This window comes from Delphinapterus leucas, chromosome 2 (genome assembly GCF_059928025.1).
Source record: "Delphinapterus leucas isolate spDelLeu-1000000601 "Yukka" chromosome 2, BTC_Dleu_Yukka2, whole genome shotgun sequence".
NCBI lineage: Eukaryota > Metazoa > Chordata > Mammalia > Artiodactyla > Monodontidae > Delphinapterus > Delphinapterus leucas.
In genome coordinates this window covers 66,558,807-66,572,857 of record NC_143130.1, presented here as the reverse complement: position 1 = coordinate 66,572,857, position 14,051 = coordinate 66,558,807, and the positions used below count along the sequence as shown (strand labels likewise).

General features: G+C 34.9%; 1 protein-coding gene across 8 annotated transcripts in view; it reads right to left on the bottom strand.

Annotated features, from left to right (window-relative positions):
• MYO9A (myosin IXA) overlaps positions 1-14,051 on the bottom strand; it is a 269,595-nt gene that overhangs the window by 210,743 nt on the left and 44,801 nt on the right. For 7 of the 8 annotated variants that reach the window (XM_022579925.3, XM_022579928.3, XM_022579929.3 and 4 more), the window contains exons 2-4: positions 11,249-12,162; positions 5,533-5,627; positions 2,939-3,001 (exon numbers count right to left, since the gene is read on the bottom strand). In XM_022579925.3, coding sequence (XP_022435633.1) covers positions 2,939-3,001; positions 5,533-5,627; positions 11,249-12,088 — 998 coding nt within the window. In that variant the 5' untranslated portion in view covers positions 12,089-12,162. The remainder of the gene's footprint in view (positions 1-2,938; positions 3,002-5,532; positions 5,628-11,248; positions 12,163-14,051) is intronic. The other variant, XM_089904101.1, reaches the window with a different exon arrangement.

Sequence of the window (14,051 nt, the reverse complement as noted above, 5' to 3'; positions counted from 1 at the left end):
TAACAGACACAAAAGGGGAAATTTACAGTAACACAATCGTAGTAGGGGACTTTTAACACCCCACTTTCACCAATGGACAGATCAACCAAAATGAAAATAAATAAGGAAACACAAGCTTTAAATGATACATTAAACAAGATGGACTTAATTGATATTTATAGGACATTCCAACCAAAAACAACAGAATATACTTTCTTCTCAAATGCTCATGGAACATTCTCCAGAATACATCATATCCTGGGTCACAAATCAAGCCTTGGTAAATTTAAGAAAATTGAAACCATATCAAGTATCTTCTCCGACCACTATGCTATGAGACTAGATATCAATTACAGGAAAATAAACTGTAAAAAATACAAACACATGGAGGCTAAACAATATGCTACTAAATAACCAATGGATTACTGAAGAAATCAAAGAGGAAATCAAAAAATACCTACAAACAAATGACAATGAAAACACGACGGCCAAAAACCTACAGGATGCAGCAAAAGCAGTTCTAAGAGGGAAGTTTATAGCAATACAATCCTACCTCAAGAAACAAGAAAAATCTCAAATAAACAACCTAACCTTACCCCTAAAGCAATTAGAGAAAGAAGAACAAAAAATCCCCAAAGTTAGCAGAAGGAAAGAAATCATAAAGATCAGATCAGAAATATATGAAAAAGAAATGAAGGAAACGATAGCAAAGATCAATAAAACTAAAAGCTGGTTCTTTGAGAAGATAAACAAAATTGATAAACCATTAGCCAGACTCATCAAGAAAAAAAGGGAGAAGACTCAAATCAATAGAATTAGAAATGAAAAAGGAGAAGTAACAACTGACACTGCAGAAGTACAAACAATCATGAGAGATTACTACAAGCAACTATACGGCAATAAAATGGACAACCTGGAAGAAATGGACAAATTCTTAGAAACGCACAGCCTTCTGAGACTGAACCAGGAAGAAATAGAAAATATAAACAGACCGATCACAAGCACTGAAATTGAAACTGTGATTAAAAATCTTCCAACAGGGGCTTCCCTGGTGGCGCAGTGGTTGAGAGTCCGCCTGCCGATGCAGGGGACACGGGTTCGTGCCCCAGTCTGGGAAGATCCCACATGCCGTGGAGCGGCTGGGCCCGTGAGCCATGGCCGCTGAGCCTGAGCATCCGGAGCCTGTGCTCCGCAACAGGAGAGGCCACAACAGTGAGAGGCCCGCGTACCGCAAAAAAAAAAAAAAAAAAAAAAATCTTCCAACAAACAAAAGCCCAGGACCAGACGGCTTCACAGGCGTTTTCAAACATTTAGAGAAGAGCTAACACCCATCCTTCTCAAACTCTTCCAAAATATAGCAGAGGAAGGAACACTCCCAAACTCATTCTATGAGGCCACCATCACCCTGATACCAAAACCAGACAAAGATGTCACAAAAAAAAGAAAACTACAGACCAATATCACTGATGAACATACATGCAAAAATCCTCAACAAAACACTAGCAAACAGAATCCAACAGCACGTTAAAAGGATCATACACCATGATCAAGTGGGGTTTATCCCAGGAATGCAAGGATTCTTCAATATATGCAAATCAATCAATGTGATACACCATATTAACAAATTGAAGGAGAAAAATCACATGATTTCATATATGGACATATATACACTACCAAATGTAAAACAGATAGCTAGTGGGAAGCAGTCGCATAGCACAGGGAGATCAGCTCAGTGCTTTGTGACTAGCTAGAAGGGTGGGATAGGGAGGGTGGGAGGGAGGCAGACACAAGAGGGAAGAGATATGGGGATATATGTATATGTATAACTGATTCACTTTGTTATATAGCAGAAGCTAACACACCATTGTAAAGCAACTATACTCCAATAAAAATGTTAAAAGAAAAATACTAGCAAGCCAAATCCAGCAACATGTAATAAGTACTATACATACATCTACAAATCAAATCTAGCAAGATAACAGAGAATCAGTTTATATAAGCTCTGGATCTTCTCCTGCCATTGATTCTTCAAAACCAAGGAAATCAGGCTTATATCACTACCACTCTATTAAAATGTGTTAGAAAAAGTTACTAATAACCTTCTAATAGCCGTATCTGTTAGCTCTACAAGTCTTTAGGAGGCTATTCTCTTCCCCAAACTCTCTTCCCTTCACTCTGAAACATCTCTAATTCAGATTTCCTCATCAGCTAGCCACAAAAAAATTAACAGAGAAGTCTGAGTTCTAGTCCTAAGCTTACAGGTAATTAATTATGATAATGTTTAATGAAATTTTATTATATATAAGGACTACACTGAGCATTTTATAAACGTTATTTCATTTAATCCTCTAAACAACTTTAGGATAGTTTTCCATCTGCAAAATGAGAAAAAGTATATAAGAAGCAGAGAAGTTAGGTGATATGCCAAAAGCATATCCAATATTTGAATACAGGTTTGTTTAACTTCAAACTCTGGCTCTTCATTTTGTCTCATTATAACATGAAGCAAATCACTTACCTCTCTGGTATTTGGCTTCCTCATCTAAAGAAAGTTACATATATGTCATCTCTGAAATTCCATATACCTCAAAGATTACAATGAAATTAAGAGCTTTATTAAAAACTTTTCTCAAATTAGAGAAAGAACATCAAGACATGACAAAAGGTCCAAAGGCAAAACGCTCACAAAACGATACCACCTGAGATACCACTATTTTCCTGTTCTGATAGTTTGCCTAGAATTTAGAAAGGACAACATTTCTATATACCCATTAAAAAAAAGACCTCCTAGAAGCTTCTTAAAAAGTACAGTATTCTGCCCAGGAGAGAAACAGCAATTATATATAAAGTTATACATGGTATAAACTGAGTTAAAGATCATAATATAAAAAGATCTGAAAACTCAATCTACATGATACAAATGTTAACTCGATCTAATTACACAAATTAAAATATGTACCGTTCATTATGCTCTTGATAAACGAGTCTGGACTTCTCCAGTAGATACTTTTCAACATAGGCACTAGAAGAAAAATAAAATTGATTGATATAAATAATAAAGCTTAATATAAAGTAGACAAATATTTTATCAGAGAAGATGCAAAAGTATAAAGAATACTATCCAGAGTACATGTAGCACTGGTGTTGGTGGTGTAGTGGTGAGCACAGCTGCCTTCCAGAGTACATTTACCACTATAATTGTGTTATGGACACTGTTAGCGTCATCCACATTAAGTTCATAAACTCCTAAGTCTTTTGTTTTTCTTTCAATAAAGCAAAATAAAGTCAGAAGTTCAAAACATGGCACATAAGACCCTCCCGTGATAAAGACTTTACTTTCTTTCTAGGCTCAATACCACTGGACATCCTTTCAGATATTATAGTTTGACCAGACTACTAAATAAGGCTCAAAGATATACTTTTTTTATATATCCATGCTGTTGCCACATTCTGGAATAAATTCTGGTAAATAAGTTTATTATTTACCAATTCACTCAGTAAGTATTAATTAACTGGGCACTGTGCTAAGCACTGTTCAAATACAGAAATAAGGGATATACTACCTGTCCTCAAGGGGCTTACAAACTAGTGGAGAAAACAGGTAAACTAGCAGCTATCATGCTGAGTTGATAGGGTTTATTTTACAGCAATGACCAGAATATTATGGATGTACCAAGAGAGACACATAAGATTCAATCCAAGAAGGAAAAAGGACGTAAGGAAGAACTCGCATAGAGGGTGAGTACATAGCACTTATTAATATGGATACAAAAATCATAAATAAAAACTAGCAAGCAGAACACAACAACCAGTTTACATATGTATGTGTATAAATATGTCTGTGTGTGTACGTCTGTGGGTGTTCGTGTCTTTGTATTGACCAAGTCAGATATTTTTTCCCCAGAAATGCAAAATAACAATAACATTAATAGATCCCAAAATGAAGATCAAGCTAATTTCCATAGATGCCAAAAAGGCCTTTGATAAAATACAATAGCCATTACTGACAAAAACACTCAAAGAAAATTAAAATCAATGTTTAATTCATTAACACAATAAAATGTCCTAAAGCCAGTATTTTACTTAGTGAAGAAAATTAAAGGCATTCACACAAAGGTCTAAAACAATATTATCACAGTACAGGAGTATGTAATCAGACAAGATAGAAAATAATCAGAGATATAAGGAACAGGAAAAAAATTTAAAGTATTTATTTATGCAGATATGATAATACACCTAGAAATGTTAAGAGAAACAACAGTAAAACTAATATAAACAATAAAATAATTCAGTAAGATAACAAGATATAAAATTAGTATAAAAATCAGTAGCCTTCACATATACAAATAATGTGCAATTTTATAAGATATAATGCAAGAGAAAAATCACACTTTAATAACAACATTAAAAATAAAATAAGATACTTAGGAATAAACTCAACAAGAAACATAAAGAAACTAAAAACACTTCTAAAAAGCATAAAGATGTCAATTATCCAAAAATTTATTAGTCCAATAAAACCAAGCCATGAAAGACATGAAAGATCCTTCAATACCTATTGCTAAGGAGCAAAGAATCCAATCTGTAAAGGCTATATACTATATAATTCCAACCATGTGACATTCTGGAAAATGCAAACCTATTAAGACAGTGAAAAGGTCAGTGGTTGCCAAAGGTTAGTGGGTGGGAAGGGATGAACAGGTGGAGCACAGGGATTTTTAGGGCAGTGAAACTATTCCATATAATATTGTCAGGGTGAATACATACCTTTATACATCTGTCAAAGCCCATTCAAGGTACAACACAAATGGAACACACTAATGCAAGATATTATTAAGAGGGGAAACTGGGGGACAGGGTGAAGAGGTATATGGGAACTCTCTGTACTTTCTATTCATTTGTGTCATAAACCTAAAACTGTTCTAAAAATAGTCTATTAATTTTTTAAAAGTTATAAAGAATATTGCTGGCACAACCAGAGGACTCTGATCACAGACTGTATAATAAGAATTATTATTATGACAAAATTAAATATCTTAAGTATAAAATAGTATTAGGGCTCAAGAGGGAGGGGATATGGGGATATATGTATACATATAGCTGATTCAGTTTGTTGTACAGCAGAAACTAACACAACATTGTAAAGCAATTATACTCCAATAAAGATATTTTTTAAAAAATAGTATTAAGTAGGAAAATGTCATTGTGGTTGCTTTAGGAAATACAGTAATTAGGGGGTCAAGTTACCTGCCCAACTTACTCAAAAACAATATTTTAAAAATGAATGTAGAAATAATATAGAATGATAAAGCAAATGCATATAATTGTTAAAAACTTATAAATCTAAGTTAAGGGTATATGGGGGTTACACTATTCTTAGAACTTTTCTCAGGTTTGAACTTTTCCAAAAGAAAGAAATAATTGAGAAGAAAAAAATTTAATATAAACACTAATGTCACTATTCTCATTAAAAAGCAAATGAACAACCTATGGTTTATCAAGGGGCAATGGCAAAAATATAAACACGCTCCAAAGCCTGCTACTGCTACTTACCCAAGTACAGTGCCTGTTTCTTGGTAATTTACTTGAATAAACTTGCCAAAACGACTTGAATTGTTATTATGAGCTGTCTTTGCATTTCCAAAGGCCTGTCAAAATAAAGAGTTCTCATTAATTTTATTTTTTAAAAATGGAAAATCCTGCTTAGATCAGCTCAAAGATAAAATAATGTTAAAGAGATAGTAGAAAAGCAATTCACTTTCATAGTTCAGGTAAAGTAAAAGAAAGCAACTAACATTTGAAATGAAACCAAGTAGACAGCATTTTATGCTATTCAGTAAAATAAATCTTAATTTTAAAACTTTATTGCTGGGCTTCCCTGGTGGCGCAGTAGTTGAGAGTCCGCCTGCCGATGCAGGGGATGCGGGTTTGTGCCCCGGTCCGGGAGGATCCCACATGCCGCGGAGCGGCTGGGCCCGTGAGCCATGGCCGCTGAGCCCGCGCGTCTGGAGCCTGTGCTCCGCAACGGGAGAGGCCACAGCAGTGAGAGGCCCCGCAAAAAAAAAAAAAAAAAAAAAAATTTATTGCTCATTACAAATCAGATTTCACTTTCACATTCCAGAGCCAGCAAATATTCTTGATATATTTATACATATGTATTTTTTAAATCTTGCTTAACTGAAATAGCAATGGGCTAGGAAAAGAATAATTACATCAAAAATTAAAATTCTAGAACAGTATAAAGGAAATAAAGTTTCATTACATAATGTACTACACTTTATTATATCTCCTTAAAACAGAATGACAGTACTATTTTAGAAAGAATGAAAAATTCTTTCTAAATATGTTTCCTAAGTTATAACCAAAAGTATACACCATGCAATGAAATATTACCTAGCAATAAAGAAGGAACTACTGGTACAGACATCAACACTGACAAATATTAAACATTATGCTGAGTGGAAGAAACCATACACAAGAGTACATATTGTAATATGAAATTCTAGAAAAGTCAAAACAAGAGTAACAAGAAGCAGATTAGAAGCTGTCTGGGAATGGGGATGGGGGTGGGAAATGTCTACAAAGGGACACAAGGGGTAATGAAAATATTCTATGCTTGATTGTATGATGGTGGTTACAGGGTATATGCATTTATCAAAATTCACTAAACCATACATTTTAAATGGCTATATTTTATTTCAAGTTATATCTCAATAAAATTTAAATTTAAAAGAAAGAACCCACTGTTGAACTCACATATTCAACAACTTAAATGAAATCTTCAAGACATAATGCTGAATAAAAGAAGCCAGTCTCCAAACACTACATACTGTATGATTCCATTTATATGACACTTTGAAAATAAAAAAATAACAACCAGCAATGAAGAACAAACAAGTAGTTCCCACAAGTTATGGGAGTATGGGAGGGCAGAGGGTATGAAGATAAGGAATAGCATGAGGGAGTTTCATGGGGTAGTGGAACTACTCTGTACCTACACCCATAAATGGTTACACAAATTAATATGTTTACAATTCATAGAATTTTACTGTAAAGTTATTTCTTTTAAGTTTAATATCTACTTTTTAAAGTAAATCATTAAAAAATAAAGGCAAATAAAAGACAATTTCAGATATACAAATCTGAAAATATTCATCATTAAGTGAACCCACACTAAAAGAACTAAGGAAGTCCTTCATGCAGAAGGAAAATGCTATCATGTTCAAATATGGATCAACGTAAGGAATAGAGAACAGCAGAATTAGTAACCACATGAGTAAATATATAAAATACATTTTATTACTTAGACCTCTTGAAAAGATTACTGAGAATGAGATCAGAGAAAATGGTAAAGATCTCTGAAATTCCTCTCCCCTTCATAAAACAAATAAGACTAACAAAAACTGTTATTTGTCAAAAGTAACATCAACTTTTTGATGATTCTAGAAATTAACAAGGGCTTGGAATAATCCTTTGTAGAAGAACATTTAATTAAGGAAAACAGCTGGATCTCTGTAAGAAAAGCAGGTATTGGTGTCATTTTAACTTACCTGATTACCAATTCCCTCTCCCTAGCTCCACACTGAAGAGAAAACTGACACCCTACGATTACAGGGTTTTTTTAGAAAAAGCAGTCTAGCCTAGAAGCCACTGGAAAGATCAGACTAGGGTTAGAGTTAAAGCCTTGTCCCACAGATAACTCACAATTTGACCTATTTGGCATTTTCCTAGAAAACCTCATTCAAAGGGCTATCTTTCTGTGACCTGACTTGAAGATCACTCACTGAGAACAACCTTTTCCCACAGGTGTGTTTGTTAAAAAAAAAACCTAAAAAACAGAGTTGCCATGTGATCCACCAATCCCACTCCTGGGCATATGTCTGGAGAAAATAATTCGAAAAGATACATGCACCCTTATATTCATAGTGGCACCGCTTAAAATAGCCAAGACATGGAAACAACCTAAATGTCCATGGACAGGAGAATGGATAAAGATGTGGTATATATACACAATGGAATACTACTCGGCCATAAAAAAGAATGAAATAATGCCATCTGCAACAACATGAATGGACCTAGAGATTATCATACTAAGTGAAGTCAGAAAGAGAAAGATAGCAATATCATGTGATACCACTTATATGTAGAATCTAAAATATGACACAAATAAACTTACTTACAAAACAGAAACAGACTCACAGGCACAGAGAACAAATTTGTGGTTACCAAAGAGGAAAGGGGGTGGGAGAGGGATAAATTTGGAATTTGAGATTAGCAGATACACACTACTACATATAAAATAAATAAACAACAAGGACCTATTGTATAGCACAGGGAACTAACTATATTCATATCTTGTAATAACCTATGATGGAAAAGAATATGTATATATATGTATAAGTGAATCACTCTGTTGTACACAAGAAACTAACACAACATTAGAAATCAACTATATTTCAGTACCAAAAAAGAGAGCGAGAAAGAGAAAAAAAGGAAAAAAAAGTGGTGATGCAGTGGTTAAGACTCCATGCTACCAATGAAGGGTGCCCAGGTTCGATCCCTGGTCTGGGAACTAGATCCCACATGCATGTCGCAACTAAGAGTTCACATGCTACAACTAAGGAACTGGCGAGCTGCAACTAAGGAGTACTAAGGAGCCCTCCTGCCGCAACTAAGGAGTCCACATGCCACAACTAAGAAGTCCACATGCTACAACTAAGTAGCCCACATGACACAACCAGAGAGTCAGGAGCTACAACTAAGGAGTCGGCGAGCCGCAACTAAGGAGCCTGCGAGCAGCACCTAAGACCCAGTGCACCCAAATAAAATAAATATTTTTTAAAAAAAAAAGAAATGGTGAGAGCAGACATCTGTGTCTTCTTTCTGATCAAAGGGAGAAAGCTTCCAGTCTTTCACCATTAAGTATGTTAACTTATAATTTTTAATAGGTGTTTTTAATCAGATTGAGAAAGTTCCTTCCTATTCCTAGTTTGTTGAGAGTGTGGTTTTGTTTATTTGTTTTGTTTTTTTAATCATGAAAGGGTGTTGTTTTTGTCAAATGCTTTTTCTGTATCTATTCTGATGATGGTGTGGCTTTTGTCCTTTAGTCTATTAATATTGTATAATACATTTATTTTTGTATTGTTTAACCAAACTTTCATTCCTTAATATAAATCCTACTTTACCATGGTGTATACTTCTTTTTATATTTTGCTGAATTAAGTTTGCCAGTATTTCTTTAAGAATGTTTGTGTTTCAAGGGATATCAGTCTGTAATTTTCTTTTGCTGTGGTGTCTTTGTTTAATTTTGGTATCAGTGAAATATTTTGGGCCTTATAAAATTAGAAAGTGTTCCTCCCTCCTGTTCTATTTCTTGGAAGAATTTTTGAAGGATTTGTGTTAATTCTTCTTTAAATGTTTAGTAGAATTCATCAGTGAAGTCATCTGGTCCTGGGCAATTTTTTTTTTTTTTGGAAGTTTTTGACTGCTAAGAAACAGACTCATAGACATAGAAAACAAACTTATGGTTACCAAAGGTTTGGGAAAGGGAGTGGAAGAGGGATAAATTAGGACTTTGGGATTAGCAGATACAAACTATATACTATATATAAAATAGATAAACAACAAAGTACTACTGTATAGTACAGGAAACTATATTTAATATCCTGTAATAAACCACATGGAAAAGAATGTGAAAAAGAATATGTATGTATATGTATAACTGAATCATTTTGCTGTACATCCAAAACTAACACAACATTGTAAATCAACTATACTTCAGTAAAAAAATTAAAAAATTTAAATTTTAAAAAAGAGAGGGTTAAACCTGGGAAAAATGTATATATATTTTCAAAACATGTCTGATAAAGGATCTGCACCCAGCATACACAAAGAACTCTCAAAACACAACAATAACAAGTTGGGCAATAGATTTTGACAGACACTTCACCAGGGAACATATATAGGTCGCAAATAAACAGATGAAAAGGTGCTCACATCATTAGTTATTACAGAATGCAAATTAAAATCATGAGATACCATTGTATACCTATTTGAATGGCTAAAATTAGAAAGAATGACTATATCAAGGGTTAGCAGAGATATGGAATAACTGAAACTGTATATACTGTTTGGTGGGAATATAAAATAGTATGTATAATTTATACATAAGTTTGGCAGTTTCTTAAAAAGTTAAAGATACCTATCATATGACCCAGTCATTCCACTCCTAGCTATTTACCCAAGAGAAAAGACAGTGTATGTCCACACAAAAACTTGAATACATTATGTGTTATAGCCAAAAACTGGAAACAACGTATATGTCCATCAAAAGATGAATGAATAAACAAAGTGTGGTATATCCATACAATGGAATACTGTCTTAGCAAAAGGAATCAATTATTGACACACACACAAAATAATTAAACCAAGTAAGAGAAGTCAAACATAAAACAGTACATACTACATGATTCCATTTATATAAAATTATAGAATGTAGAGACTAACCTACAGTGACAGAAAGCAAATAAGTGGTTTCTTATAGATGAGTGGACTAGAAAGGGTGAGAAAGAGGCATTACAAAGGTATACGAGAACACTTTAGGGATAATGGATATGTTCAGTATCTTGACTGTGGTGGTGGTTTCATGGGTATATATCAATACATATGTCAAATTTATCCAATTGTACACTTTAAATATGTGCAATTATACCTCACAAAAATCTCTTTCAAAAAACAAGTAATATTACCTTTCCTTTCAGCTCTAAAACAAAAATAGTGTATTCTCTTTCCTTTCTACCCTTGATGGTATTACTTCTAAAACACAGAACTAAAAAATTTTTCCCATATTCTCTGCATTTTCAAAAATGAACCCTTAGAATTTCAATCCTAGGCACAGATTTTAAGGCTGCAAAGATAAAAATATATTGACAAGACTATATTTCCCAACTACCTATTTCCACAATCCAATACAGACAGGAGTCCTGCCCCTGCTATCTCCCTTTACAGGGGGATATACCTGACTCCAATCAACTTTCCTTTGCATCCTTTGAAATGGCCCAAAGACATCCTTTGAAAAAAATATTGCCACTGTCACACCTTTCAATCTTCCACACTGCCTTTTTTTGGTTTCCTATCTTCCAGTTTTCCTTGGTAACTAAAAATGATGTCTATACTTCTATTTAGTTTCATTTCATTTTCTCACATCTAACAAATTTTAATTTTTTTAAAGATATGTTTAAGAGTAAGAAAAGTATTTCTACACACTTACCTCAAGTACTGGTCCAGCTCCAAGAATAATTTGTTCCACTCCACTGGCAAATCCTTTCTGACTGAGGGCAGTAAGGTGATGAATAAGAAAGTTTGTGCTTTGAGTCTTCCCAGAACCACTCTCTCCTGAAATCACGATGCACTGATTCCTTTTGCGCTGAAGCATGGCATGATAAGCTACATCAGCCACAGCATAAATGTGAGGCTCAAGTTTTCCCAACTGGTGGTTATCATACATTTTGACATATTTGGGGTTATAAATAGGAAGAAACTTGAATGGGTTAATAGCTATTAGAATACTGCCAACATAGGTGTAAATTTTTTCATGCTTAAAGCGATTTCGTAGGTTTTCTAAGAGAGTTTTCTCATTCAAATCAGGTAAGCTACATAAATCATCAAAGTCTTTTTGTTGAGGCTGTGGAAGAAAACCCCGTTCCATCATCCTGCGACGTTCTTCTGTTACCCGTAGCCATGACTGAAGACTACCATAATGGATTGATCCATCAAGGTTTTTTTCTCTCAGAAGAAAACGGTAGTCCTCTCCACTCAGGCGATTTTCCAGAGCCATTCGGGGCCACAACATCATTCGCTGAACTGGACAGTCTGTTGGATTGAGTATCCATTCTTCTCCACCAAATTCTTTTACCTCTGCTAGAACGTAACATTTTGTTTTGTCAAGATGAAGTCTGTTTATAAGAGAGTCAATCACCTCAGCAGCCGTGGAGTTTTTTCTGGCAGGAATTGGACAGTAGATTGTCCCTTCTGAAATTGTCCCAGGATATATACGTAATGTATGTTCATTATCCTCAAAGCGTCGTCTTCCTCCATCATTTATATTCATATTGGATCCTGTCCCATCAGCATGGATAGTATGTGTTCAAGACTGCACAAATCATTTTCGTGGCAAAAGAACTGCTGCAACATAAAAGATGTGAAACATTAAGAAGTCACATTACACAGTCACTGCTTTCTGAAGCTCAAAAAAAAGAGGCTTAACAATCAAGTTGATTACACCTTTTAGGACAAAAAATCCTAACTCTTCTCTTAGTATAAGAACCGTTCTTGAAGACAGTCTCGTTGAGATCACATAATATTTCATATTATTGTCCAAATCTGTACACTTCCCAAAACAGCCAAAATTTTTTCAGTCTTTTGTTATATTAGTAATTCCAAACCCAAAGAGTAAAAATAAAAATTAATTTGTCCTCTACTATCTTGAATGTTTCTAAGGTACCTGGGAATAGAATCAAGTTCTTTCTTTATATATGAAAAGAGCCTCACTGAAGACTGGCTTAAGATGGACAGAACAGTCACACAAATTTTATCACCCCACACCCAAAAGCTCTTAAGGTTAAAGCAAAACCGAGAAAGAGTGCATCAATAGAGCAAAAATTTGTGAAATTAAAAACAGTAAGAAGATGAGATCAGATAAACAGAAATTAAACTAGATGAAGTTATAACCAAGAAAACAATGAGAGAAACCTGCTATAGAACAGACATATTTTCAAGGACTTCTGGACTCTGCCTCCCTTAAGGTGAAGATGTAATGGGAGCAACAAAATTGATCCTGCCCCTGGCTTGCTGAACAAAGCTGACAAAATTATACAACTAGGCACCATTACAAATTTTATTCAACCTTCCCTTTTCCTTCAATGCTGCCTTTTTATCTAACTTTATTTCATTTCTTACAAGTATTCTGCATACCCTCCAATTTTCTCAAACCCCACATATATCACACCTCTGAAAGAATGATTTCAACTTTTATACCTAACTGAGAAAACAGTGATTTCTTTTAAATGACTTCTCCAACTCAAAATGTATTCCTATTTTCATCTCATCTCTGTTCTTCCATTTCTGTCTACAGAGAAAATGTTCCAGATCCTTCCCATTTCTTAGCATCTCCATCAGTATCTTGCCCCATCAAAAAACAGCTCCCAGGGCTTCCCTGGTGGCACAGTGGTTGAGAGTCCGCCTGCCGATACAGGGGACACGGGTTCGTGCCCCGGTCCGGGAGGATCCCACATGCCGCGGAGTGGCTGGGCCCGTGAGCCATGGCCACTGGGCCTGCGCGTCCGGAGCCTGTGCTCCACAGCGGGAGGGGCCACAACAGTGAGAGGCCCGCGTACCGCAAAAAAAAAAACAGCTCCCATATGCTATCCATCTTTACTTTTTCACTTATTGCATCCTTTAACATATAGATGCTGTTACTTTTTTAAAAAAGAAAAATACCTTCAGTTGCTTCTCTCAGACTACTATACTACTTTTGTCAAAGTCCTCTCTAATGAAGATACTCTGTTTACCTTTTTCCTAGATGATCTTTCAAAAGCAGAGAATACTATAGAACATATAAAAAGCAGCCATAAATCTACTACCCAAATTCACCGTTTGAAAACTGCTGTAATCACTCCAGATTATTTTATAAACAAACAAAATATTAGAGAGATAATTAAAGCTCCTTCCTTTGCTCTGCAGAGGTAACCATTATCCTGAGGTTGGTATTATTCCCATACATGCTTTTATATTTTCACTACATATGTGGGTCCCCATAAATTATAGATAGTATTGTTTCCAATTTTTAAGCTTTAAAAAAATTGCTATACCAAATAGTCTGCATCTCACTGTAACTTAACATTGTCTTTTCTATTTATAAATGCTGATACATGTAACGTTCATTAATTGCCAAGCAATATGACATGGTATGTTGGCTCATTAACTGTAACAAATGTACCACTCTAGTGGGAGATGCTGATAATGGGTGAGGCTATGCATATGTGGGGGCAGGCAGGGGATGTACGGGAAATCTC